This window comes from Scleropages formosus, chromosome 3 (genome assembly GCF_900964775.1).
Source record: "Scleropages formosus chromosome 3, fSclFor1.1, whole genome shotgun sequence".
Classification (NCBI taxonomy): domain Eukaryota; kingdom Metazoa; phylum Chordata; class Actinopteri; order Osteoglossiformes; family Osteoglossidae; genus Scleropages; species Scleropages formosus.
The window spans coordinates 20,071,950-20,099,584 of record NC_041808.1 but is presented as its reverse complement, the minus strand read 5'-3'; the positions used below and the strand labels follow the sequence as shown (position 1 = coordinate 20,099,584).

General features: G+C 46.7%; 1 protein-coding gene across 3 annotated transcripts; it reads right to left on the bottom strand.

The window, feature by feature from the left end:
- Nucleotides 1-905: 905 nt before the first annotated feature.
- On the bottom strand, nt 906-25,773 carry slc7a14a (solute carrier family 7 member 14a). 3 transcript variants are annotated; one of them, XM_029250630.1, is made up of 8 exons: nt 25,594-25,773; nt 13,648-14,169; nt 12,178-12,414; nt 9,641-9,858; nt 7,972-8,118; nt 5,864-6,072; nt 4,426-5,303; nt 906-3,938 (listed from the first exon to the last, which is right to left on the bottom strand). In XM_029250630.1, exons 2-8 carry the CDS (start codon nt 13,949-13,951, stop codon nt 3,586-3,588), a joined length of 2,346 nt encoding a protein of 781 aa, XP_029106463.1. In that variant the 5' UTR covers nt 13,952-14,169; nt 25,594-25,773; the 3' UTR covers nt 906-3,585. The 3 variants fall into 3 exon arrangements, with proteins under 3 accessions (XP_029106463.1, XP_018609279.1, XP_029106464.1); XM_018753763.2 differs by having other exon boundaries at nt 25,598-25,773; XM_029250631.1 differs by lacking the exon at nt 25,594-25,773 and adding an exon at nt 25,188-25,283.
- Between the last annotated feature and the right edge of the window lie 1,862 nt (nt 25,774-27,635).

Here is a 27,635-nt window from a genome sequence, read left to right as displayed (position 1 = left end):
ACTAGGATTTAACTTCGTTTAAGAGGCTTAAATCGATTTCGAGTTAAACAGGTATATCAACTAAATACGTCATTACCAAAGCCTGTGGGAAATTTAAAAGCAGATTTTCTTCATGCCTAAAAAACCAGAAAGGAAAACATACAGATAAAAAGTTTGGATTGAGTATTATTGGTATCAGCCACGTGGCTTATGACGCGGTGACCTTGTGCAGCATTAACACTGTACTGGAAGGTGCTGTTCTTACACACTGTCCTCAGAGATTACACTGCATCCTGATTATTTACTCAACCATGCAGTGAAACTCACAATGTTGGGGGATAGATAATGGGGAAAATTCACAAAGCAGGAAACAAACACAGGCCTCCAGCATTTCTTTGCGTAAGAGCAGGGGGGCTAGAAGGGGAGCGGACAATAAGGGTCACCGTAACCCGCTTTCTGGAACTTCACTGCGGCTGTCACGATTCGGTGGGATGCGTTGCTGTAGCAACAACGGACGCGACGCCTTAATCAAAGCGTCCGAGTACAACGTGGAATGAAAGCATGTGGCTTTGGAAGGTTCTAGAAGAAGAACTACTCTGAATACATGTAAGTGCATGAGTGACCGAGTTGGGGGTGTGCGGCAGGTGGAGGGGCCACACAAATGCAGCACTTATGGACACGTAGCACACCCAGGGGACTGCAGAATTGGCACCATACTAGAAGGTGTGCATCTGGGGCGACAGTGTGAAGCCTCCCAGTATGCTGGAAGCGAACGAGCTGTCCTGGTGTGTGGTTACAGCAAAAAATACATCTTCTGAAAAATATTTTTCTTGAGTATCAGCAAGTCTTAACATGGTGCTAAGGAAGAGTGGAAGTAAAAATCACTCTGAAGGCATCTGCAATAAATAACTTTCATTGTTGCATGGAGGCTTTATCAACATTGTAGTACACAGTGCACAAAGAGGGGGCCGAAAACACACACGGGGAAGTAACGTAGTAAAACAAACCAGATTACATACATTTCAAGCAGAAATGCAAAATATACAGCGGAAACAAATATCCATTTCGCAGAGGAAGCCAGTCTCAGCACTGTCTTAGCAAAAGCCAAGTAATCTGTAGTGGCGGGAAAGATAGTATTACAAGAAAAACACAATACATTTTTTTTTTCTGAGACAAAAAAACAAATAGTAGCTGACTTTAAAAGCAATAGTGGCAACATCTGTTTTTTCTTGACACCAATATTTTATAAAATAGGTCTTTTACACATATATATATATAATTTTGCTTTCCTCTCAGCATTATTTCCTACCATTATCTAAATCTAGGTTCTGTGATTCATAAAAGGAAGCCTTGTTATTTTAGAAAGACTTTAAAAATATATGCTTTCATTGCTCTGCGGCCATCAGTTTCTGCAAACACAAGGAGCCAGAGGAGCTGAAAGAATCCAACCTGGAGTTATTTAATAAAGAACTGTAAAAAAATACCTCTATTTCTCTTTTTGTCGTTGTACCTTTTATGCTAGTCTATTCTAATGGAATCTTATGGTCACTTTGATCAGGTACAATAATAAAAAAAAAAAAAAAGAAGAAGAAAATATGGCAAACTTTGGCTTGGTCTGTAAACAGAAGGCTGCAATATGGGGGGGGATTTAGAGTGGTTCCTGGAAAGCCCCCCTCCCCAGGCTGCTACATTTCATAGAGTTTTACGTCTTGCTGCGGTCACCACACATGCAAATATTCGACACGGATTCTACTCTGGGCCTGCCTATCCCACATGCCGGAAACAGACCGAACCGCCACGCACATACAGGGGACACCAGTACGCTTGCCACACGCGAGGACCTAACGGCACGTTCCGCATGCGATAATCAACGCTGTCGAGCAAAGCAGCGAAGAGTGACACCGCTGCTGAAATCGGGACAGAGCTTTTACACCTTTATTCAGATCCTGCTTTTGCCGCTGTCACTAATCTTCACGGAAACGCACACACCGCTTCCTTTTAGACTGAGGCTAAGGATACAGCAGGAGGTTTTCCTAAGAGAGCCCCTTTCCACCTGGTCCTACATGAGATCCCATTCAGGGTCGCCTGCGTATTTTCTTTTGCGTTTGGGAGTGCCAGGCGGTCAGAAGCGGAACGGCGCTGTGAACTAAGCGCATCTCGAAGGACAGGCTTCCCCTGGTGGGATAGACCTCGACGGAAGAACGGGAGGAGGGTCTTTTTGGGGCTTCGCCGGAGATCCCCTTTCGGTCGAGTTACAGGCAGAGAGAGGAGAGATCCAGAGGGCTTGTCTGACAACACCTGAGTCACAGGAAACACTGGAACACCGAAAGCAACACATTCCAGAACGCAGCATTCACCACAAGCGATACAAGGGCTTCCCATCATGCACTGGCTTCACCCCAACCCAAGAGACTACTAGTGCGATAAAAGTCCCCCCAACCCGGCTCCTGCCAAAACGAACACAAGGTCACGGTGTGGTCATAAGCTGGGCCACGGATGCGGGACTGAACACCACCGGTGACAGCACCAACAGAACGTGCTTAAAAAACAAACAGACTAACTGACTGAGTAAAATGAAGAGATACAAATGAGAAAAGCTGGAATGGCCCCTGCCTCTTCCCTGACAGGGAGTGCGAAAAGGCGGATGGACACCACGATGGCCAAAGTTAAAGCACACTGACACATGAAGGCACTATTGCAAGCAAAGTCCAATTACTATTTGTGGCAGCCCCTCTCACTCCCCTTCCCTTGGGCTAGATGCTGAAAAATAAGCAGAGGCAGAGGATGATAAACCTTGCCTTTCATTTCTCTTGCAGGGATCTCTGTAAAATCTGGCTGAGGGACATTTCCGAAAGCCTTATAAGCGTCAGTCCCTACATCACGTCACCGCGCTTTATTAGCACCTTAATTATCTCCCGTTCCCGTCAAATGAAATTATATGGGGTGAATTTAAATGCAGCACAGTTACATATGTGCACTGAGAAGTTTAAACAATTGTAACTTATAAGTAAAAAAGATAGATAAATCTGACTGAAATTAAACTGTGGTGACAGAGATCCATGTGCATCTCACCATCAGGAGCCTACTCATGAAGAAATGACACCTTCATGAAATGCAGGAAAAGGTGGGCCTGGGGAACTGTAGCAAACTTCATGTCAACCTGCCATTTCCTTTCTGGCAATTTCCTAAAAATGGACATTAAACTGGGCGGTTTCATAAAAATGGACATTAAACAAGCTTCACAACTTTCCCAGACAATTGTCCTGTACTGCACTTTGAAAATCACAATAGCATTGCAGTCAAATTTCAGAAACTTAAGAATAATGTAGGATGAGGATCCTTACATCCAAAGCTTAAAGAGAAATCGGTCATTTCACCGATGTAGTCATCAGCCTAGTTTTGCTTTCTGAAGTCTCCACCATTTCAGCTCAACGTTTCCTCGGACAAATCCGTTCCCTTTGAAAAAGCTATAATCTGTAAGTATGGAACTAAATAGGCAGTCTACAATAATGAAAGGCAAGGAAGTGAAAGATGGATGACAACACAAAGGTAACATCCTAGCCCAAGGGTTGCCACATTGACAGGTGAGTACATTCGAACACGTTCTCATTCCGGCGAGTAATCGAGCTCATCGTCCACGATCAGGGCCTCAAAGCCACGGCCCGGTTTCCCTTTGCTTTTGAGTCTACTGCTATGCGAGGACGTCCGGCTGGCATCGCCGCTGTCAGGAGTCGGCTGCGGCTGTGACTGCTGCTGGAACGAGTAGCCGGTCTCCTCCGGGGCGCCCCACACCTGGTACGGCCCACCGTCACAGCCTGGATAGAGATCATCGTCTGCAGCGAAACCCTCATCCACATCCGCTCCATAGCGTTGGTATGTGCTGGCGTGGACCTCCTCTTCTCGGGCAGTGACCTCCAGAGTGCTGTTCCACATGCCATAGCCGAAGTAGATGAGCACACCTATGGACCAGCACACGCACAAATGAAAACACAACCCCTGCAAAGGCCCCCCGCTGACTGAAGAAATACAAAAGAGGAGATGAGATTGAGTTTGCCCTTCTACAGACTGCTCTTGTTGGAAGCTTTATAGAACTCAGAACTATATCTAATTTGTATTGTGAGGTGATGCTGTGTGTTGTTTACCAAGCTTTGCTTGAGAGCTGATCTTCGAATTTTTTATTTCGTTCTCTGTCCAACAACCACTAAATGCCAGCGTCTATGCTGGTATTGATATCTCAACCTTGTTCATCACATGGTCTTCCACATTCCAGATGTTTGCCACCAAACTTGACGTATTAAGCACCTAGACAAAAAAAAGCCTAAACAATGCTCACACTTGACTTTCTTTTTCCCCTTTACTTTCTACTTTCTGCTCTAATACCTGCTGTACACCACAGCTATGTATTCCTTGAGCCCCCACTGAGTATTTCCAGCAGGCGTTCCTTACCCACAAAGCACCAGACGGCGAAACGGAGCCACGTAATGCTGGAGAGCTTAAGCATCAGGTAGATGTTGACCAGCATGGCGCAAGCAGGCACGAAGGGCACGCAGGGAGCCATGTATGGCAGCTTCTTGGGGTTCTCTGGCTGCTGCAGGATGACAAAGATTAGGCCTGCGCCCAGGAGCACCATCAGTGCCACCAGCAGCCCCGCCCACCAGGTGCCGTCAGAGATATAGTCAGCGCCAAAGATGATGAAGGAGCAGAAGATGAAGATAAGGATGAAGAGCAAGATAACGCAGGTAGTGACAATGCGGCCAGTGGCAGCTGTGGGCCGGTCCATCTTGCCTGGCAGGCCTAGGCGGATGCGCAGCGTATAGTAACGTGGGCCCAGCAGTTTTTTCAGCTTCCTCAGATAGGCGCTCTCCGACTCGTCTGCCTCTATGCCTGAGCCCATGTCCACTGTGCCGTAGTTAGGATGGCTGGCTGCGTAGGCTGACTTGTCTGGCTTGCCAATGAGCATCTCGTTGTCACCCAGCGAGGGCAGGTTCTTGGCCCCGCAGGTGTTAAGAGGCGCGCCGCCATACTCGTCTGCCTCACTGACAGGGGAACACGCCTCTTTCTCGCATTCAGCCAGAACGCCCTCCTTTCGCTTGGCGTTTTCCTCCGAAAGGAAGTTGACGAAGCCGTGGATGTCGCCCTCGGGCTGGTAGCGCAGGAGCAGGACGCACACAGACACCAGCGTATAGGCAAGAAGTGTGCCAATGGACATCATTTCAATTAAGTCCCGTAGGCTCACCAAGAGGGCCAGGAGTGCAGCCAGGAAGCCCGACACCACACACGCTACGGCAGGTGTCTCTGTGTAGCTGCTGACATGTGCTAAGAACCTGGGAACATGTGCAAACATGCAGAACATCAACATGTGAGTCAAGTCTATATTTCTATATTAACTTTTTCCTATATAGAAGTATTTTTTCTTTGTTGCTTTTCAATTTTGCAAACAGGGTGCACTATTTTCATTACATATCAGTAAGTAATAAGTAAGCTGCATGTCCTCCTTGTGTTTTGTTGTGCTCAGATGCCAGCTAACACCATCTAGACACTGCAGATATAAAGTGTTTAGACCAATAGAAAGTAGGCGAAGTTATCATTTACCCAAAGAGTGTCTTAATTACTGCCGCATACTATGAACTATTAAAAACTCACCGATCTAATCTCAGTGCCTTGTTGCCTGTGTTTGTAACTATTTGTTCTGCTCAGTTGTCTAAGTGATGCTTTCATCCACATTGCGTTAAAATTGTGCCCATTAATACAACTGTAAATATTCAGGCTAAAAACCATAATTAAGGATACTATAGCAGAGGCCCTACATGGAGATCTCTGGGTTATAAACTGCCAGTCAACCTGACTTTCTGCTGGGCTCAAGATGCAAGAGACTGGTGCGCACCTGAAGAGAAGGCCATCCCCGGCCATGGCATAGATGACCCGGGGCATGGGGAAGAGGGAGCCTAGTAGGCTGACTGTCAGCCCCGCTATGGAGCCCACAGCCACCACGTATTTTGCTGCCTGGAAGCCGTGCACGGAGAACATCTCCATGAGGGGTGCATCGGCATCAATCTCAGTGTATGGGACCATGAGGGTCAAGATCACGCTCACCTGTGGGCAGAAAGTGGGAGGGAAGTAGACTTACTCAGTTGTGCTTTCACCTGTCATTCCAACTTTCCCTAAATATGAAGCAATACTCTGCAGAGAAAAAGAGGTACATTTCTGACGTTAAAAAAAAAATCTCCAAAATAGCTATTAAGACCAGTATAGGGTTTCCTTGTACATTACATGAAATTCGTTCCTGAAAAATGTGCTTATATGTAAAAAAAGAAAGATTGGGAGGAGAGCAATTTCACTCATGGGGTGTCACGCCTGACGAGTAATAGCCGCTACGACAACAGGAGGTGTAACGACTTTGTCTCATCAGGCCAAACCCACACACCTGTTCATAATCTGGTACTCAGCAATAAACAGCTATGAAAGAAAGGATGAAAGAACATACCTTAGGTTGCAGGTTCTTGAAGGTGATCTACTGCTTTTCTTGTGATAGCCTAGCGATCCTTGTCTGCTCACTGGGGAGCAAACAAGGATCTCTAGGGTATCACAAGAGGTTTGTAATTTGAATTGAAATTTCTGTTCTTGTAAATATTTTCTCATGAGTGTGAGCTTTTTGGTTCTCTATTCAGTTTCTTTGTGTAAAAATTTTGTACGTAAGGGCGAATTTTTGTAACGTGAGCACTTGTCATGCGAACGAAGCCTATATTTTAACACACCAACTCCAAAGATGTAGTCCTTGAATGGGTTGGCCATGTGTCAAGGACACCCTAATCTGAACATAAGTAAAACTTCTGGAATTCTGAAATCTCTGCAGTGCCCTCCAGTGACATGTGACAGATGGCTACAGACCTGGTTTGAATTTAACCCGAGACAGGAGCAAGCCGTTCATGGGCCTGGCATGAGACTGGAGTGGGTCTGCTATACATAACCCGTGCCAAACATGTTCCACTGAGCGCTGTGCAAGACCCCTCAAGCTGTGTCTCTTGAACTTTCTGGCAGCTATAAGTCTTTAATCCCTTCTGTCAGGGATTAAATGGAGACAGACAGCGAGAGGGGGAGAAAGAGATAGAGAAGAGGCAGAGAGAACGAACGAAACCCTCAAAAAGCTATGTTTATCCCAAGTGCTTTCACTTGACACAGACACTATCATTGCTGCTATCACTGGACCCCATCACCAATCTACAAAACTCGTCCAGGCCAGACACTCTCAGGAACAACCACCTCCTGTGACAAACCCAGTGTTATATTCCTTTCTGTGGGCCAGCAGCTGCCCATCTGTTGCAGGGCATCTGAGATTAGAATTATAACAGGAAGATTAGGGAATTTAAAGCAGCGGACATGAAACCAGAATATGAACGCTCAGTGTGTGTTTGACACAGTGGCAGAATTACACCTAGTGTTCAATGAGAAAAAGGCAGAGTATTTTGTTAACTGAACGGTGTTGTGGAGGCATGTAGCCAAAAACGAGCAGCAATTTAAGATGAACCAGGTAAGCAGCAGTCAAAAATAAACCCGCGCTGTCAATGCGAGGTGACTCTTAAAGGTCCTCTAACTACGGGAAGGCTGGAGAGTACCATAATCTACGTGAATTAATAGACAACCATGGTTTCAAGTATCGGTAGCTAACATGACTTATTAAGAACTTGGCAATAACCACTCAAGAGAATGCTCAGTAATTCTAAGCAAATTAAGGGAGACTCGACATGGGGAGGAAATATTCTGAACTCCAACCAGTTCTTAAGAATTGATTCCAACTCACTTCATGGCCTGTGCAACAAAACTCTCAACAGTGTGAGTATTTGCACATGCCATAAAGCATATATTTTACTATTATATTCCGAAAATATAAATTAGAATTGAGAGTTTTGGTTGCAGAACTCGATAGCTTCCATGATCTAGCAGTCGAAAAATGAGAAGACTGGGAATGTTACAGAAGGCATGCTGGGTACTCACTGAGACATAGGCTGTGAGGCAGGTTACCAGTGAGGCGGTAATGGCATAGGGGATGGAGGTGTTGGGGCTTTTGGCCTCCTCTCCTGTGGTGGCAATGATGTCAAACCCGATGAAGGCATAGAAGCAGGTAGCCGCACCTTGCATGACCTGCGAAGAGAGGTTTCCTTAGTTACTTCCCTACTTCCTAGACAACATTTCTCATCAATGTAAAGTTAGTACCTGAGCAGTTTTCAGGCTGAGACTACCACAGAAAAGTCAGCATAGGGTAAAAAATAAAAGAGACATGCTAATTTTCCTGGTAAAATGCATGAGCATGAAGGTGGGAAAAGCGATAAAGGTAACGTTCATACAAAGCATGCCAGGATGATCACCTACAAATGAAGAGATACATGTCATTCTTGTCTGCAGCTCTTTTCATCAGAAACTCACCATAATCACGTGACAGTGCTAGCCTCTGTAATCACCAAGAACCTCATCTTCATCTACATTGAGATGGAAATCCTCCCACTACATAGTGTTTGTCATGAGAATCTGAAGATTTCTTGTGTCGGCCATCTGGTCAGTCTGAATCTGCCACTATGCCTCCCCATAATTTCCACCCAGCACATTCTTTCAATTGCTGTACAATTTAAAAACCTAGTTATAGCTTCCAGCGTCTCAAAGGGCACAGACTAGAGCCACCCATCAAACAAAATCTGACAAAGTTTGCCGATTTTGGTCTCAAGGTTACATCTTCAAGTTGTCGGACTGTCCCAGTCTGAAAAGTTGAAAGTACTGATCATTTCTGTTATCAATCTTGCACTACCGAGGAGAGAGCAATTTTACCCCCGTCAGAACTTCTAAAAACTTTAAATTCCATTAAAAAGACTGGAATCCCACCACTTCAACTGTGTTTTAACCCGTGATGTGCTGAAGCTCTGTGTCTAATTGGTCAAACCAACATTTTTGTGAACATGCTTGTGCTCAAACATCCACCTGAGCACCTGGATTTAATGTTGTTGATTTTTATAGAACACTTATCTATTATCTAATAGGATGTATTAACACGAACACAGAATATGGAACACAAAATTAGATTCCTGCTAGTTGATTCATTGTTGACAAGTTATTGTGGGATGAGGCTGAACCCAACCAACTCAATCTCCTACACACTTGCTTGATTATGTCCTCTGTTATTTCTTCTTCAGAGTCACTAACTATATGTGTATGTGGCTGCATGTTTTATTGGACAAAAGCATTTAACTAAAGCTTCTTAAGCTCAACATCTGAAAGAAGCATCATCAATGAAAACTTAAAATGCACACACACACAGACACACACACACACACACACTTTTAAAATGATTGAGATTATTTCAATTGTGTACCAACCTCAGTGGCCCATAATATCACCCACGCATAAGAAATGCTTTAGAAATCAAGTCTGTGCCTTTCCAGTATGGTTTCTATCCTACCAGTTGCTTTCTTTCCAATACAGGTCGTCCGTCTCTGTGCAGAAAAGCCATGACTGCTTACAGGATCAGGAGATCTAACCTAAGTTCTATGGTGTATGGTATAATCAGCATTAAGGACATTATGACTGATCACTGTGAAACACCTGGTCAGGATCATAGGATGATGCAGCTGGAGAACGGACACATGAACAGCAGCAAAGCAGATCGAGAGTTTACCCCGGACCAGCCGAAAGGCAGGAATCTGCCCTCATCCCAGTTGGTTCCGCTGACAAAGAAGAGGCCTGCAATCATCATAAAGACCCACACCACCAGGTTGATCACGTTGAGTAGGTTGTTGAAGCCCACAGAGTTCTTCACCCCCAGGGCCACGATCACAGTCACCAGGATGGCAATGACGAGTGCCAGCAGGTCTGGGTATGACTCCTCGCCCTTGCCTGGGGGTGGCAATGGGACAAGGTCATCTGCTGCATTTCTCCAAAACACACACAAAAACTGTATATTTACCTCACATGATATACAACACTATACTTACACTAACTTCTTTTCCCTAACTTTTCTTGAAGGGGGTTATTGAATGGGGTTAAACATGTACTTTTTCTCTCTCTCTCTTACACACACGCACACACACACACAATACACAATCACCACACATTATAAACTATACCCCCACTTTCTCCCTGTTTCCTCCACCCTCTCTCTGCACATCTACTCACTGCTTCCTTTCGCTCAAAGCGCTGAAGAGGAACGAGGTTTGCCAGAGACACCTCTCTGCTTGTCTGTTTTTAAATTAGCTGAGAAGACGTAGAATGCGGAAAGTCTTGACGCGGGTGGCAGAGCCCAGCTGTCACTTCTCCATCCTATTTGTGCGGAAAGGGAAATATCCACTATCCAACACATCATGCCCCCGCTGCCCTCTCGTTTGTGGTCTCTTGATTCCAGGAAACGGCTGCAGGACGGTGGGTACCCACTGGTGGACTCCTACCCCCTTCAGCATTTCACCCAACTGTAATTCCCGAAACATTATCATTCCCGCAATGCTGAGATGCAATTTCCTGGTGCCCTCTGTCTGGCCTGGAACCCCTCACAGGGGGTTGGAGAAGGGCTCACTAGTCAGCATTTTGGGGTCTCCTGTAGTGCAGGTCTTAATGAATTAAGGGGGTTTTGGGATGGGTAGGGGCCCAGAGAAAGAGATTATGTGCTCAAGTCCCTTTTCCCTTGGGGATGGGTAATATCCGGTAGCAGATTGGGGGTCTCAATGCTCGCCAGACAAGAGGAATAACAGCACTGACACGTGTGTTCCTATGGTGCAAATACCAGAACCTCACGCCCAAATGCCCCTTCCATGGTGTCCCCACCCCTCCACCATACACACAGCAGCAGGGAACATCTCGCCTTCTTCATCTGTCAGAACCAGTGGCTCTAACTGGGAACAGCTGGAACGGTTGCAAGCAACCCTTATGCATCCCCAGGTCCCCATTTCTGTTTCACTGCATCATCTATGAAATATTCAGAAGAGTGAGATGCTAATGGAGCAGGCACCCACTTTCAAATTGGCCAGGTGTAGGCTGCTGGGATTCAACGAGGCCCTGTGGAGTTCATTTGAATAGCTTATTAAGAGAACGACTAAAAAGTGAAATAAATTAAAATCAGTCCATCAGTCAACAAATAAATAAGATATAACATACAGGCTGAAAAACAGGCACAGCCCCATAGTGAGACATTAAGAACAGACTGTTTGAGGGTGCGGCTGAGGAGGAGTGGTTTTGCGGAGCTGCAGCTGTTACCAAGGAAACCAACAGGAACCTCTCCCATATTAAGTAATGGAGTTTCAGGCTCAGTTTTCAATCTCGCACAATCCAAACGTAGCTGTTTGGTCTCGGTCTCAGATTTCCTATATAAAATCTTAAGATCCCAGACAGCTGCAAGGAGCATAGCTCTTCCCGATTTTCTCCCCTGATGTACCCATGGGGCCCAGTGCTAAGTTTGCTTCTTTGTGAAGAAACTGAAATGGTACTCGCTATCATCATACTGGTCAGAGACTACACTAGAAATGCAATCACTTATTGCAAAACACTCATAACCCTATTTGGGCAAATTTGCTGACGAGTAAATGTTTTAAAAAGTCACCCTTCATTTTCAGAAAATCTACAGCTTCAGCTTCTGAGATGGGATAAGGTGGTCCAGGCAGTGTGTCGCTAAGTGGACATGGGAGCTCTCTGTGGTCTACCTTACACTTCTTCCACAGTGTTTATGGAAGGCGTTAAAAGCCCATCACCGTTAACACGCCCCTTTAATCCGGCTCTCTGGCCCCTGGGACAAAGCTCCAGTGCAGTGACAATGGTGACAAGCCACCTGTACATGAAAGTACCGGCAGATAATGTCTGTGCCTGAAGAGGAGGTGCTGTTCATACACAATATTACCCACAGTACACACACACACACACATATAAACACAGGACACCAGCCAGGTAAACCATGTCAGTCGAAAGGAGAGCAGGACGGGAGCAGAACAACGGCGAACATAGCAAGCCCACGCGTTTCTGTCACCGTGCACATTTTGGACTCAAACAGGCCAAGACAATGTTTCACCCAACCAGAGAGCTACATATTTATTGAAACACCTTGACTGCAGCTGTAAAAGCGATTTGTTTTCTTGGGAGTTGAACCCAGAGCCTCTGGTTCCAATTGTAGCTCCTTGTTCACGAAGCAGTCTGTTCCCTCGCACTGGGCCGGTGCTTTCCGCATGGACTCACCGAGGCCGTTGAGCGTGCCCACGTGGTCAATCATGAAACGGCTAATGGTGTGGTTGGCTAGGGAGTCGAACATGCTGCTGAGGGCGCTGGCGCCTGCTGCCGTGCCGATCAGGTACTCCAGGATCAAGTTCCAGCCAATGAAGAAGGCCACAAACTCGCCAACGGTGACGTAGCTGTAGGTGTAGGCTGAACCCGTGGTCTTCGGCACGCGAACGCCAAACTCAGCGTAGCACACTCCTGTGGGGTGAGGTTGGAGGAGCGGTAGGGGGTGGGATACTGTTAGAGGCTGCACTGGCGCCTGCAGTCATCCTGCTTCCAGATTGTGTGTAGGTACATGTGTGAAGGAATGTGTTCAGTGAGAGTGGGTGAGAAATGTGTTTGTTTCAGCATCCTACTCTCCGCAATATAAATGAAATAATAGTACAATTGCACAGTGGGTAGCACTGTTGCCTCACAGAGCCTTGACTGTGCATTCCGACCTAGGTTTGAATCTGGCTTAGTCTGTGTTTGGAATTTGCATGATCCCCGTGTTTGCGTTGTTTTCCTCCAGGTGCTCTGTTTTCTTCGCACAGTCCAAAGACATGTGGTTCAGGTGGATTGGTGACTCTAAATTGCCCTTAGCGTGTGTTATGTTGGCTCTTCTGAATAAATGAGAGAAAGACTGAGTTCCCATGATCTTGTAAGTGCTTGATCAATGTGTACATGTTTGTTGTATTTATTGATGTTTCATAACACTTTGTTTAATAATGGGAAAGCCTATATGCAGCTACTCGTATACTACAGCCCCTCAAGGGAGTCTACACGCTGACAATAGGACCCCTTACTACCTACGACCCCGCTCTCCGGCAGATACACGATCCAATTGCAACCCCCGCTGACTACAGCCCCGCCCACCGACTACTATAAATACCCGAACTCCCCAATCAACCTACTAGACTACGTCAATGATCCGTGAAGGCAACGTCTAACGGTTTACGATGCAGAACCCTGAGGATGTTTCCAACATAGGAAACAAAACGTTGGGATTAGTTTCAACGACGACGAGGTCTGCTCCGGAAGACGCTAAATTCCAGTCTACTCGTATACTAGTTCATGTGGTGGTATGTGACAAATTGACCGTACTCAGGAATCGCCTTGCTGCATCCAGATTTCTCTTTCTGCTGATGTAATGCCCTTTTTCATATTTTTTCACCGAGATGTACGGTGTTTTGGAGAAAAGCATCTGCTAAATGAATAAATGTAAGAGTGTAGTAAGAGCAGAGTAAACTGTAGATTGGAGGCTGGGGAGACTGAGAATGAGAATGATTTAACAAGTGGGATTTATCAGGTTATTGCCCAGTTCTGGAGCTTCTACACTTTGGGAATGGCTGATTCTGAAAGGGATTCACTCTTAGATTCATGAAGGTTTGTCAGAAGCCCTGCTGTGGACTCCCGCACGTAGCTGCGCTGCAGCAGATGCAGCCTGCTCACCTGACAGGATGGAAGCCACCGCAGCAATGATGAAGGACACGATGACCCCGGGGCCTGCCATCTCCTTGGCGACCAGGCCGGAGACCACATACATGCCAGTGCCCACACAACTTCCCACGCCTAGTGAGACCAGGTCCACAGTGGTGAGCACGCGGGCAAGTTTGGTCCCGTGAGCACTAGTTCCGACTGCACCGTCCAGCATGGATTCCACAGGTTTGGTGCGCAGGACGCGGGACTGGAAGGCATACCAGGTGGCCCCCCACTGGATCCGCCGGGGGTCCAGTTTGGCAAAAATCCCACTCATGTCGGCACAGCTCCTGGGGGCGTGGCCAATGGTGAACGGAGCGTGGGGTCACCCTGAAGAGGCAGCAATGGCAGAGCTCGACGGCGCCGGTTCGTCTTCAGAGCCGCCTGACTGGAGGGTCGGCCGATGGGGAAGAAACAAAGCTCTTTTTCACAGGAACTTGCAGTCAGCTTCTACCCTCATGGTTTTCAAGGCAGGGCGGGGTCTGACAGACAGCACTGCATGGATACAAAAAAAAAAAAAAAAAAAAGACAAATAAGAGCTCAAACACCTGGACAGCTTTATTTAAGTCAAACCTTTAGCGGAGTCATTTGCTCCTGACACAAAAGAAGAGGTGCACAAAAAAGCATTTGCCACGTTTGGGTGTGTGTGTGTGTGGATGCGCTGAGTTTGGGTAATTATGTTCTGCGGCATTTGAGAAGTCTAATCTGCTCTAATAACTACAGACGAGAGCCTAATCACAGATTTAATGGACACCTGCTTCTTTTCTGAACCGGTTCCACACAACCGACTACACCAAGCCTTCAGGGCTAAAGCAGGAGGTCGGTGCTCTGAAAGAGATGAACGCTACTAAATCAATATTGTTCAAACTGTAATATGGGACACTGCTGAGCGCTAAACCGCCAATTCTTCCACATTGCGACATCTTTTCATTTTAACGGTTTGAACGCGGCGTATCCGTGAAAAATCAGATGAATACACAAACAACACGGCATGAACCAGAACACCCGAAACAAACAAAAAATCAGACTTGAAACAAATCTAATTAGCATGGCTTTCCTCTAGTGCCTGGTTGCTATGGTGACCTCTCTCTTTAGACACCGAGGTGAGTAATAAATTATTCCGGCCTCATGTTTTTTTGAGCGTATCCATACGAACGAGTGGGTAAAAAAAGTGCAGAGTCACAGTCGGTAGAAGAGCAATAAAAACGAGGACGGTCTCAGCATTGCGTCCTTCCCCCCGTCAAAGGAGACGAGGATTAAGAGATTCCTCGAAAGAAAAGGTGGGACTCCTGGAATGCCCTATGATCAGCGGGCACAGGCTGCTCCTACCCGCCGAACTAATTGAGAAGCGAGAATTAAAAGGGGAAGAGCCTTCTGGCCTGGGAATATCTCTCAATCAATGGGTTGGAAGGAGCCTCCTCATCCTCTTCCCCTTGCCCTCCTTCCTGTGTCACGCTGCCATAGGCACACATTCAGAGGTCGCTGCTAGCTGAGGACGGACACACGCGGCCGGATCGCGGGGGGCACACGGAGACAGAGACAGCACCGTCAGGGATAGTTACAGCTCGTCCGAACGTGTCATCAGAAACCACGCTCCCTCACACCCGTCGGTACAGAGGTGCTTTCCTTCACTTTACTACCATTATCTTTAATTCCAGGAGCGGAGGTCTGGCTCTTTTGACAACGAAAACACGTTGAGGTGATCTTACGTATGGCAGCTGGCACACGCTCGTTCAGGCATGATTTGCTTCCGTAGCTGCGCTTTGCACTCGGTACCTTTCCACGTATGATCCAAGCGAGCTCAACGTGCCAACGTGCTGTTTATCAACCACTCTTTCTTGTCTTCGGCAGGGGATGACAAAACCGTTCTCGAACGCTGACCTTCAGCCCAGGGGTCGTCCCCTCCTTGTCAAGACCGCAACGTGAGGACAAAGCCGAACGGGACACGATGAGGACGTGGCGTCCCTCAGCACAGACATCATTTCCACTGGAAAACAAAAGCGGTGAGATCCTGCAGTGGTTGGTGCTTGGGTAAATATCAACACTTGCTCATCTAATGGAAACAGCGATATGAGACGTGGTGGAACATAGGATGAGCTGTTTACTGTCATAAATGGGAGGATATAAACCCGAGCGTAATCTCGTCTGAACCCTGAATGCCTATTCCCACTCGGAGCCTGCTGGAGAAAGGCAACAAATTGATTTTCGTTTCTATGGCCTAGAATCAATACAGGAAGCTGTTTTTTTTTCATTAATGAAACTTTCTCTTGTTTAACATCATTAATTCACCATTGTGAGCATGCCATGCGTTATCCATAGCTGGAGACACTCTGGAAGCACTGGGAACTATAACAGCTCTATTAACCAGCCTGTCTGCTGGCATTTCTGAAAGATCTATGGTATGCGGGACCTTTGATATAATTACTGCCTTTCCCCCCCTCCCTGTACAAAGAAAAGAACTTCAATTAATGGAAGCAGAGAAATCCAGCATAAGGCAGCTTTTGTTTTTAGCCAAAGAACTGGTTGTTCTTTCAGCTAGATCAAGCAATTCTGGAAAAAAAAACTGAATTTTTTCCCTTGTACAGTCAAATGTTTTGATTTAAAGAAGTAATAATTAGAAAAGCCATTTAATCGGTTTCTTTATTTATTCACAATTACTCGATCATAAGGATTTCAGTACACACACACATTGTTTGAAGCCGCTTGTCCCAAGCGAGGTCGCAGCAAGCCGGAGCCTAACCCGGCAACACAGGGCGTAAGGCTGGAGGGGGAGGGGACACACCCAGGACGAGACATCAGTCCGTCGCAAGGCACCCCAAGCGGGACTCGAACCCCAGACCCACCGGAGAGCAGGACCCGGTCCAACCCACTGTGCCCCCCCAGGATTTCAGTAAAATATACCTTTTTCATCTTTTTCATTTGAAATGCTATTACTTAGGGCAGACCAGGGATTCTCTAAGTTTTTGATTGACAGTCAAAAAATATAACAAAACAAAAAAATATAAATAATCCGAACATCAGTCCAAAGCTTCCTACTACTGGATTTACGCAATTTAATTAAAATTATTTATCCTTTCAGATCACATATTTACCTTTACACTAATTCATTTTGCAGATGCTTTTCTCCAAAGCAACGTACATCTCAGAGAAAATACAACTTGTGCATTACATTAGGAGAAAGAGAGACATAGTTGCAGACGTGTGATTCTTAAGTAAACCTAGTTTGTTACTTTCCATTTTATGCACCGATGTTCATTGCTCGAGTAGGTGCATAAAACTCAGGATAGACGAATCCTGATCACCTTCCTACTATTTTTTTGAGAAACACAAACATTTACATATATTACAGGAGTAGCTGCGTAAAGGTTTATCTGGGCATGATCTTTAAATTATGGTGCAAGAACATTTACACCTTACATAAACTTTAAGAGATCTTGGGTGAAATGGGTCCAGAAAAGGTGAGTTTTCAGACCCTTCTTGAATGAAGACAGAGTTTCCCCAGGTCTGAGTGAGAGGTGAAGGTTTTTCCACCACAACGGAGCCAGAACCGAGAACCTCCGTGCGCGGGACCACCAAGCGAGCAGAAGTAGACGAGCGAAGCGGTCTGGCTGGGGTGTAGCGGTTGATCAAGTCCTGTAAATAGCTGGGAGCAGTTCTGTTGATGCATTTGTAGGCAATAACCAGGGTCTTGAATTTGATTCTGGCAGCTATAGAAAGCCAGTGCAGAGAAATGAGTAGAGGAGATACATGGGAAGGCTTTTTTGCCAAGTCAATTACAACATTTGGTTTGCATACTGGAGGGCGCGGTGGCGCAGTGGGTTGGACCACGGTCCTGCTTTCTGGTGGGTCTGGGGTTCGAGTCCCGCTTGGGGTGCCTTGCGATGGACTGGCGTCCCGTCCTGGGTGTGTCCCCTCCCCCTCTGGCCTTACGCCCTGTGTTACCGGGTAGGCTCCGGTTCCCTGCGACCCCGTATGGGACAAGCGGTTCTGAAAATGTATGTGTGTGTGTGTGTGGGTTTGCATACTAACCACTACACACTAACGGCTACATACATACCTACCTTCCTCAAGGGTGAAACCGCAGCAGGTGAGATTTTAGCTCGTGTCTTTTTCACCGAAAGGCAACAATTCTAACCACTACACCACGTGCTGCCCCAACTGGGTACATTGGATCTATGTGACAAACGATTGTTTGCTCACTCATTCATTTAGTTATTATTTAACTGTAAATTTTATTAGACAACTGTTTCTTTTTAAAATTACCATGCAGCCTGCTAATAAGGTCTGTTTTGATAATATCTTTGAGTGTAACTGTAACCATGCTGAATAAAGACGAAGATGTAACACCGCACGTGTCAGAATCCTAGTGTGTGTGTATTCAGGGACAACTGTGAGGGCAAGAATGTGAAGGAAAGGTGTTGCCAGGCCTCCCATCCCACGGAGACGAGAACAATTAGCAGGCAGTCGGAGGGGGAAGGAGAGGTACTTTTCATCACAACCGTGCAGCCGGGAGCTCCGCCTCATCGCCTCTAATGTGATGACAACAAAAGGAAGTTCACGCCAGACACGGGAGAAACGGCACGCCCTGAAACATGCAATGCGGCCTCGAACCGAGGTCTCTGCCTTCGGTCGTGACTGTGCAGACTGTACCGCTCGCCTTGCTTGCTGAAAAGGAGTAATCAGCTGTGAAACTCAAGCAGAGACAGAACGGATGCTAATAACACCGAGACCGCGTGGCACAGGAGAGCCGGACAAGAGCCGCATTATCTCATAAGGGGAAGGCGCTGCTGAAGTTTGGCCACACCTCCTCCGCACAGCACAAACACCAGCAACAGGCTGCCTCGCCTCGTGCCGCAGTGCCAGCTCAGCAGCAACAGGCTAGTGTCCCCGCTTCCTCTCTCCCCCGCAGGTCCTTCCTCCTTAAAGGGGCCGGGGGTTCGCTTCTAGCTTGCGCGCTTTGTTAGGTGGCGGCATTGCAGTCCACTCCTTCGGGAGCTCAGTTCTGTTTTTTTTTGGAACTGAGGACAGCGTGTTCCGAGTTGTGGAGGTGCTCGGGTCTGCAGCGCTGTCAGCATGCGAAACAGCAGCGAGTCTGGAAAAGGCCAATTCTGACCTGGAAGTGGAAGGGGGTGGGATGGGTCTCCTCCTGCTTTCACTTGCAACCAGTTCACACACATCATCTGAAACCGCTTGTCCCATACGGGGTCGCGGGGAGCCGGAGTCTAACCCGGCAACACGGGGCGAAAAGCTGGAGGGGGAGGGGACACACCCAGGACGGGATGCCAGTCCGTCGCAAGGCACCCCAAGCGGGACTCGAACCCCAGACCCACCGGAGAGCAGGACCCGGTCCGACCCGCTGCACCACTGCGCCCCCCCCTTGCAACCAATTCGAAAATGACAAAGCCACTTTCCATCTTAAATACCAAAAGGTGACAAATGCCACTTTCTATTAATGAAAGTGGCAAATGCCACTGGAGCATGGTATGAATTCGCCAGCGTAAATGAGTCCAGAGTTCTAGGCTAAAGTTCGTATGAAAGACGGACAGGAAATGAATGGCCTGAGCGGCCGAGGACTTTTTTTGTGATAAAACATTTTCATAGCTAATTGCTTCCAGTCTGAACAGAACTGTTTTGCTGAGCTATAAATACATAAAGTAGCTTACGCATTCCCAACAGCACTCAGCTATCCACTGGCTCATTGAGACGTTTCAGATAGACCAGTGAAGAGCCCGAAAGGCCCCGGATCGCCTGCTGTTTTCCGACAACCCATGGCATGCTCACCCAAATGGAAGTCTCTTTACCAAAAATAAATCACTATACTGTGGATATGAGATTCTGGCAGGGAAAAACAAATAAAAAGAAAAAACCGCAATAAGGCACACCACAGCAATCTGAGACAAGAGGTGAATCCCAGTACTTGCCGCTGTATCTCCCAATGGAAAGCCTATGTATTAGGGAATGTATCGATAAGAGAGCACAAGTCTTGTTTCCAGGCCGGTATCGTTATGTGCTATAATTTCCCCCCAGTAACAAGGCTGTTCACCTTCCAGTCAGACATCCTTTTCCAGGGTAACGTCTGGCAGTACAAACACAGAGAACAAAGTAGGGCAACTGTAGGCCTTGGTCTCCAGTCCTTCACAAAGAGAACCACACCTCATTAAAGCCTTTTCCACCATTAGCACTGCTGCGAAACAAGACGGAGGGACACTGAGAACACACTTTGTTCCCCAGACAGTCACCCACACGCTCTCTCACTGCGGGAGCGCCTGCATTGTCTCTCCACCCACGTGCTGAAACTGTCACGGCTCCGGCCTCTGCCTGGCACTGTCGCCTGGGTCCCCATCCCACCCAAGCCCTTCTGGGGATCATCTGTCAGTTAAGTATCCACTGTTCCATTGCAGCAATCATGGTACAGGGAGTGAAAAAAAAAATGGCCAAGGATGTCATGAGTCGGATGTTGACGGAATGAGCCGGGCACCGTGCTTCCGCACATCTTGTCCTAACAGAGACCGTATCGTCGTACTGTCGTACCAGTCGTACTGAGTGTCAGAGCATCAAGTCACGGTCCACATTTAAGTGGACAAGTATAATGAAATGCTGTTTGTGCTGTTGACTAACATCTTTAGTCCACCTCACTGCCATGTCATCCTGCGCTTCATCTTTCATTAATTTCACCGCGCAGAGTGTCGTACGTAAAGCAGCGTCACAAAAAAACACAAAGCGGGATAAATAAATTCTTGATTAACTTTAGCAAGATTTTGTGCTTAATCTGAAGTTTAAACTTTGAATGCCCCACTCAATTATTTTATTTCCTTTATTTTACTGTTTTTTTTCATTTTTTATTTAATACCCTTACTTTGGCCCAGGAGGCATTTATTCAGATTGACAAGGACTAAATTTGCAAAGGACCAAAGGATCAAACTGTCATGTGCCCCCGGACAGCTAAATGGCACAACACCAGAGCCACAACATGGTCTTCTTCTCAGTTATAGTTTGGCTTGTGCTGCATTCAGTTCCCAACCCCTATCAGCCCCTGTTTGCTAGTTTCACCTGTTATAATCTCAGTGATCACAGACCCATTTAGACGGTCCAAACACTGTCAACTTGTTCACTAAGTGTGAATTTATTTGCATTGTTTTCATTGATTTCTTTTCTCTTTAATGCACTATTTTGTTTTTTTCATTAAAGGTTCAAGTAATATACAAACATTGAGTGTCAAACGCATGCTTTTTTTTGAGCGTTTTGTTAAGTGCATGGTATGTAATACCTCCAAAACAGCTGAGTAAGACAGCCATACATTGTTACAGAGTAATTAATGAAAGGGATTATTGCTATACTGCATTATGATGAATAACATAAACTATCAAAGCAATTGTTTCCATCTTAATGCGGTCTGGCGATATTTTAACATAAATGGGCGTCAGTCTGGGGGCTCAAGAAGAAATACTAAATTTTACAATAGAAACTAATGGTCACTGTATATTTGATTAATGAGAATTCACTTTACAAAGGGTTTATTAGGAACAAATTATCATTGTAATGAGGACCATATCCCTTAATATGATATCAACCATTGAACAGGCTGGGAAAGTTTACTTGGCCTTTTCAATAGGAAGGAACAAGGAACAAAAGCTCTGCTACGAAGAGGCAAAGACAAAAAGCAGAAACGCAGGTGAATGACCACACAGCTGTGCCTCTACACTCCACCCCTGAAGCAAAGGCTTGCAAGACTCCTTCCCGGAACCTTTATCAATTCTCCACAAATTGAATATAACTCCAGCTGACCAGTAGTGATCCACAGACAAGGGAAACAGCGAGGCTGGAGCAGAAAAGAAAGCAAGAATCTTCAGGTACTCAGGGTCACTAAGATGAGAGACCAGCTGGCCAAATGTCAGGCCCTTCACGACTGCACATTTAGCAGCATGTATTGATGAAGACATAGCTGCCCGTAACTGATAAACATTGGCTAATGGCATTAGACCTTTATGAGTAGACAAGGCATTGACGTCAGTGCCCGGAGTTTTGCGTTTCGGCCATTGAAAGCAGTCAGTGAGTCAGCCTGTAACACTGGTGCAGGGCTCTGGGATCAGCAGTCACACAGCGCACCACCTCCCTCTCCCTCAGCGGTGAACCTGCTTTACTGACCTGCTTTGCTGAGCTGGTGAGCAGTGAGCAAGTTCAGAAGATGCTGGTATTGCTGGACGTAACTAAAATCATACGGGAAATATACACAACGTTTCCCAGACAGTTGAAATATTTCACTTTTTCCCTAAAAGCCTGAATGCTGTGGACACTCTTTACCCAATCAAAAATTAATGTGCTGATGTCATATTTTGCTGCCTTGACTTAGCACCACTGCTTTTCATTGACCAGCACTTTTATACGAAGAGACTTACAGTTTTAGCCTATTGTTCCACTTGGTATTGAAGCAGTTTCTCTTCGTAATGCACCCAGAGGTAGAGTAATAAGGCCCCGACCAGAACTTCAACAGAAAACAATATGTGGGAAGCCTGTGTTTTTAATCACCATGCAAGTGCTGTACAGGCAGGGCAGACATCTGCTGCCCTTAGGACAGGACACCTTTGTTGCCCTTAGTGCCTGCTGCACCGTGATTATGCCTAACACTTTGTCACACCTTCTCAGGAAAGAATGCAGGAAACCATCAATGCTTTGCAGCAGAGACAAAACAGTCCAAATGCAACAGTGGGTGGAGACACAGCATAGATCCTGTATCGCCCAGATGATCCCACTAGTCTGCTATGCAAACACAGGCGATGCGGGGAACACAGGAAACACCTGTGTATTTGCACTGGGAATGAACACATGTATACTGAATTATATATAACTGGCAAAACCAGTAATATCACATCCTCAAAGCTCTGGAAGCCACACAATTCGCTATAAATAAAAATGCTAAAATGTGCTGTACCTGGACTGTGAATAGGTAAAAGCAATGATTCTTTTTTTATTTTTGTCTGCTGTTTGTAAAAAAAAAAAAAAAACAGTTCAAACCCTCTTCTTAAAGGGTGACTGGGATAACATCTAAAACACCTCTCACAGAACATCTCTAAAAGGCATCATCACTCAATCATGTAATAAAAAGCAATCAGGCAATCCCTGGTAGCCAGATGCAAAGAAAACTTTCAAACGCAGGAGGAGAGGCGCACGGGCACCTGCATCCAGCGGCTCATATGAAGAGACTACACAGCTGTGCGTAATCCAGGTGTAAAAAGCCCAATGCAAATAAACACATTCTAAATTCAAACGTAAAATACTGTGTGTGCCTATGAAAGCAAAAACAACGTAGGCCTAAGAAATCAGCATGACATAGAAAACATACTGGGTTACAAAAAAAATACACAATAAGAATACTGCAGTGATTTATACAATCCAGAAGTCAATAGTTGTGTAAGTGCAAAATCCAGCTCATAATGGTAGAATGGTAGTTAATGTGTCGAATCCAAGCAAGTTGAACTGAAACAGCCTGACATACATTGTATTCTAAAGCGACTAAATACTGGTTTACTTTGAGAGCAGCATTTTCAGAGCACCATCTGTACAGGCAACTCATACCTTGCATACCAAAATATCCTGGAGGCAAACTAGAGAATAAAATACAAAGACGGGCAGCAGAGTGGTTCAACGTGTAGAGCTGGTGCCTCCCAGCACGAGTTGTGCATTTAGGCATGGGTTTGGATCTGATTCTGTGTGCGGAGTCTGTGTTTGTATGGGCTTCCTCCCTGTCACATCCACGCCCACAACACAAGCGACAACACCTGACTCCGCACTAGCTCATGAGTGATCGCTCATCCTATAAAGACTCTCTTCGGCTCCCGTACAGTTGCGGAATCTCGTTTGGGACAACCGTCCTTCCTCGTGTTACTACACTTTTGCTCTGTCCACGATCTCCGGTTTTTTTGACTCCTTGCTTCGTTCTCTGAACACGTCCATGGATCCTCGTTCCTGTTCCGTTCGCCGATCGACCGACCCTTCGCCTGTCCCTGGTTTCGAGACCTTGCCTTGTCCCTCAACGTCTAACGAACAACGCTGCGCTTGGGTTCAGCCGTCTCAGCTCCCCACGTTCCACGCAACACTCCCACAGTCCAAGGATGTATGTTTTAGATGAACTGATGACTCTAAGTTGCGCATTTTGTGTGTGTGTGTGTGTGTGTGTGTATACGCGTGTGTTACATGACCCCGCTGTACAGATGGGTGAATGATTGTAAGGAGTTTAGTGCAGTGTGTCCACATTGGAAAATTACTACTTAATAATTATTGTACACTTGCAAATTGCATTGCTTTTTAGAAAAGCTTCTGCTGAATTAATAAATGTAAATAAAACACATTAAAGGTTACATTTTCCGCCAATTTCAGTAAAAACCTTTTACCACACGGAAAGCACACTAAGCACTGATGCCTGCACCTCTCAGACTAATTTGTGCTTGAATTGATCCACAGTTGCCGTGACCTGAAATAATCAGCAAATTGTGGTGGAACAAGAGTGCAATTGAAGGCCATTACTCAGCACCCATAATTCCGTAACTGCTTAGAAATGGGGGGGGGGGGGGGGCGCAGAGGTGGAAATGACAGATGAGCATCTCCGTGTGCTCGATTTCACATCCCTTAAGTGTGTGTTAGTACTCCAGAGCCAAAAGGTCGTCTTCTCCTGTGACTCGGGTCCGACTTGCCGACTTGCCGACTTACGCGGATGTAGCTGCGATTTCCAGAAATCACAGAAAGGAAATGTGCCTCATGCCCAGGTGGGATACACATCCCACATCCCCGCAGGGCAGGGTGGGCCGTGTCCTGACACGGGCAACGACGAGCGGCCGCTTCAGCACCAGGGACAGCGCGCACATTCCGCGCCGAAGGCGGATCAGGGCAAGGCGCACAGAACCAGAGAGAGAAAGAGGAATAAATGAAGGGAGCGACGGCACCCCCGAACTAAACTCTTCCTTCAGACACCTTATTTGAGCAGAGAAACTAGAGCAGTCGGATCCAGCCAGGCTGAAGCCCTTTGTCTCCCAGCCGTCCTCACATGCGAACATTAAACGACCTTAGTGGCTGTGGAGCCCGAGACGTGACAGACAGCTGGCTTCCCGACGGAATATATATATATTCGAAGCATATCTCCTTTTATTTCTTCTCGTTCCCCGCCCTTTCTGGCATCAGTGCAATCATATTTTTACGCATACATAGCACCGGTGTAGCGCGCTCCGATGGGCCGCAGTACTACCGTAATGACAAGATCATGCGACACGATTCAGTCTTTCGGTCGGTGCGTCTGCGTGCGGTGGCGTGAGACGCCGAACACACGCTTCCGTTGGGCGGTGCGTCCTTCACCGTCCATCCATCTGCTCCACTTCTCCCGAGTTGCTCCGAGAGCTCGGCCAAGTTTAAACTAAAGAGCCGGCTCCAGTCCATCCCCGTGCCGGGACATGTGGCACCAGCCCCACCCTACAGACTTACCTGGGCCAACATCAGCCCAGATGTTGTGACATATAATACTGTACCTCTCGCTGTCGCAGCGTGGGTCAGGAAGCAGAGCCCCGCCGCCAGGCATCATGGACACGAGCCGCGATCGCGCGCCTCAGCCGTGGAGTAAAAGTACCTCAGTCGGTGTGACGGAGGACCACCCCCCCTCCCCCCGCATCGGGGAGCGCGAGCGATGCTCACCCCACGGGGCCCGTACAAACACTGCGAAACAGCTGCACGCACATCTGTCCGCGCCATTTTCCACGCCAAAACATTCAGTCGCAGGAAAGAAAAAGCAAAAGAAAAACACTGAAAAAAAAAAAAAACACGGCGGGGGAGAGAAACACACAGTCACACACACACACACACACACACCCGACTCACGCAGTCTCACACACACACTCACACACACTCACACACACACACACAGTCACACACACGTACTCACGCTGTGCCTCCTCCATCCGGTGCACTAGCCTACTAGCGCAGCCCGGTGCTGTCACACAGCTCCATTTCCAGTCTGCATCTGCAGGTACCCGACACGGCCGCGCGGAGACCGCCAGGCTCGCTGATGATGTAAAGCTCCTTAATTATTCAGAGCCCGAGACCACGTGACGCACGCTAGCTTCATTATTTAATAGCGTGGCCTCGTTCAACAGCTGCTTACGTCAGCGGCGCTCTGACGTCACTCGTACCGGCAGCGTCGCGCTTTGATCTGCGGACACATGGAGTACAGTAGGAGGAGAAGGAGCGCAATGAGGTCTCCGTCGGGTGAAACACGCTGTAAAAACCGCGCATTAATATACAGTGTGTTACTTTATTTGTCCTTCTTATTTGACACATTTGTCTCAGGGGACTTACAAATTTAAACAATCAGTTTCTACACGGTACCAATACGCAGCAGGGTATTTTACTATATCGATTCAGCTACCTCGCACAAGGGTATTATAGCAGGAGTGGGATTTGAACCAGGAACCCTCATATTATCAGAAAATGTCTCTAATGACTGTGCCACACGCCCTTGAGACAAGCAATATGTAGCACAGTTCTACAGTGGCACACACACACTTTATGAATTGCTTGTCCCATACCGGGGTCACAGGAGCCAGAACCTAACCCAGCAGCTCAGGGCGTAAGGCTGGAGGGGACACACCCAGGATGGGACACCACTCCATCGCAAGGCACCCCAAGCAGGACTTGAACCTCAGACCCACCGGAGAGCAGGACCCAGTCCAACCCACTGCACCACCATGCCCCCTGCTCTATAGTGGCAGTTGTACTGAACATCTGGTGGAATACAAAACCTTTCGCTTCTCAATGAAGTACTCCAACTTTAGTCAGAAATCCATCATGAAAACTATTTATTTAAGAATTAACATGCAAAATGTGATATTAAACCAAAAAAGAAGAAAACGCCTATGATTTCTTTTTTCACAAAACCTCATTGTAAATAGTGACTGGAATTATATTAATTCAATAGGTGTGACCGACTTGTCATCTCCTGCATAATTACCTATAATACTTTTAAACAAATGTTAAAATGTTAATCTCACTGCGAAAAATGAATGAATAATCTATGTTAATGTCATTTTGGCCGTTCACCTCTTACATTAACCTCAGCAAGGTTAGAGGCCGTGCTGAGTTAATTATTCATATCACTCTTGTTTTCTAATGAATTATTAAGCATAGGGATCACCCAGGTTAATCCTGTTGGCCAGCAATAGACTTGTCTGATGGACAGGCAGCCTATCACATCCTGTAGTGCTGTAGTAGCACTGCACTAGTGCAGTGTGTCTGTTCCCAGCTGCTGTTTTTTGGCAGTGAATTCTATCACCTACATGCTCTGCTCACATCTGGGAAAGAGTATTTATGATCTTTGCCTGCAGCAGTGTGTAGAGGGGCAAGATGAAGCATCAGCACAGATGCTGATGACCACACAGTACCAGTGGTAAGGTGTCCTCATGTAGCCTGCTGACTCAGAAGTGAGCTATTATTCAGTAGGATCTAAATTCTGAGTATAAGTGGACAACTTATTTTCCATTGTAGCCACAGATGTGGTAGATAACTGAAATTGAGGACACAGAAAATTTGGGTGCTCAATTGAAAATAAGTTGTCCACTTATACTCAGGATTTAGATTCAATCAAAAATTAGAAAAATATTAAAAAAACACACACACACACACACACACACACACACACACACACACACACTTTCTGAACCGCTTGTCCCATACGGGGTCGGGGGGAACCGGAGCCTACCCGGTAACACAGGGCATAGGGCCGGAGGGGGAGGGGACACACCCAGGACGGGACGCCAGTCCATCGCAAGGCACCCCAAGCAGGACTCAAACCCCAGACCCACTGGAGAGCAGGACCTGGTCCAACCCACTGCGCCACCACACCCCCTAAAATATTAAACATGTTTGTTGAAAACGTACATTTTGACTCCTTGTTACAACTGCCTTAGGTGCAAATGATGAAACTT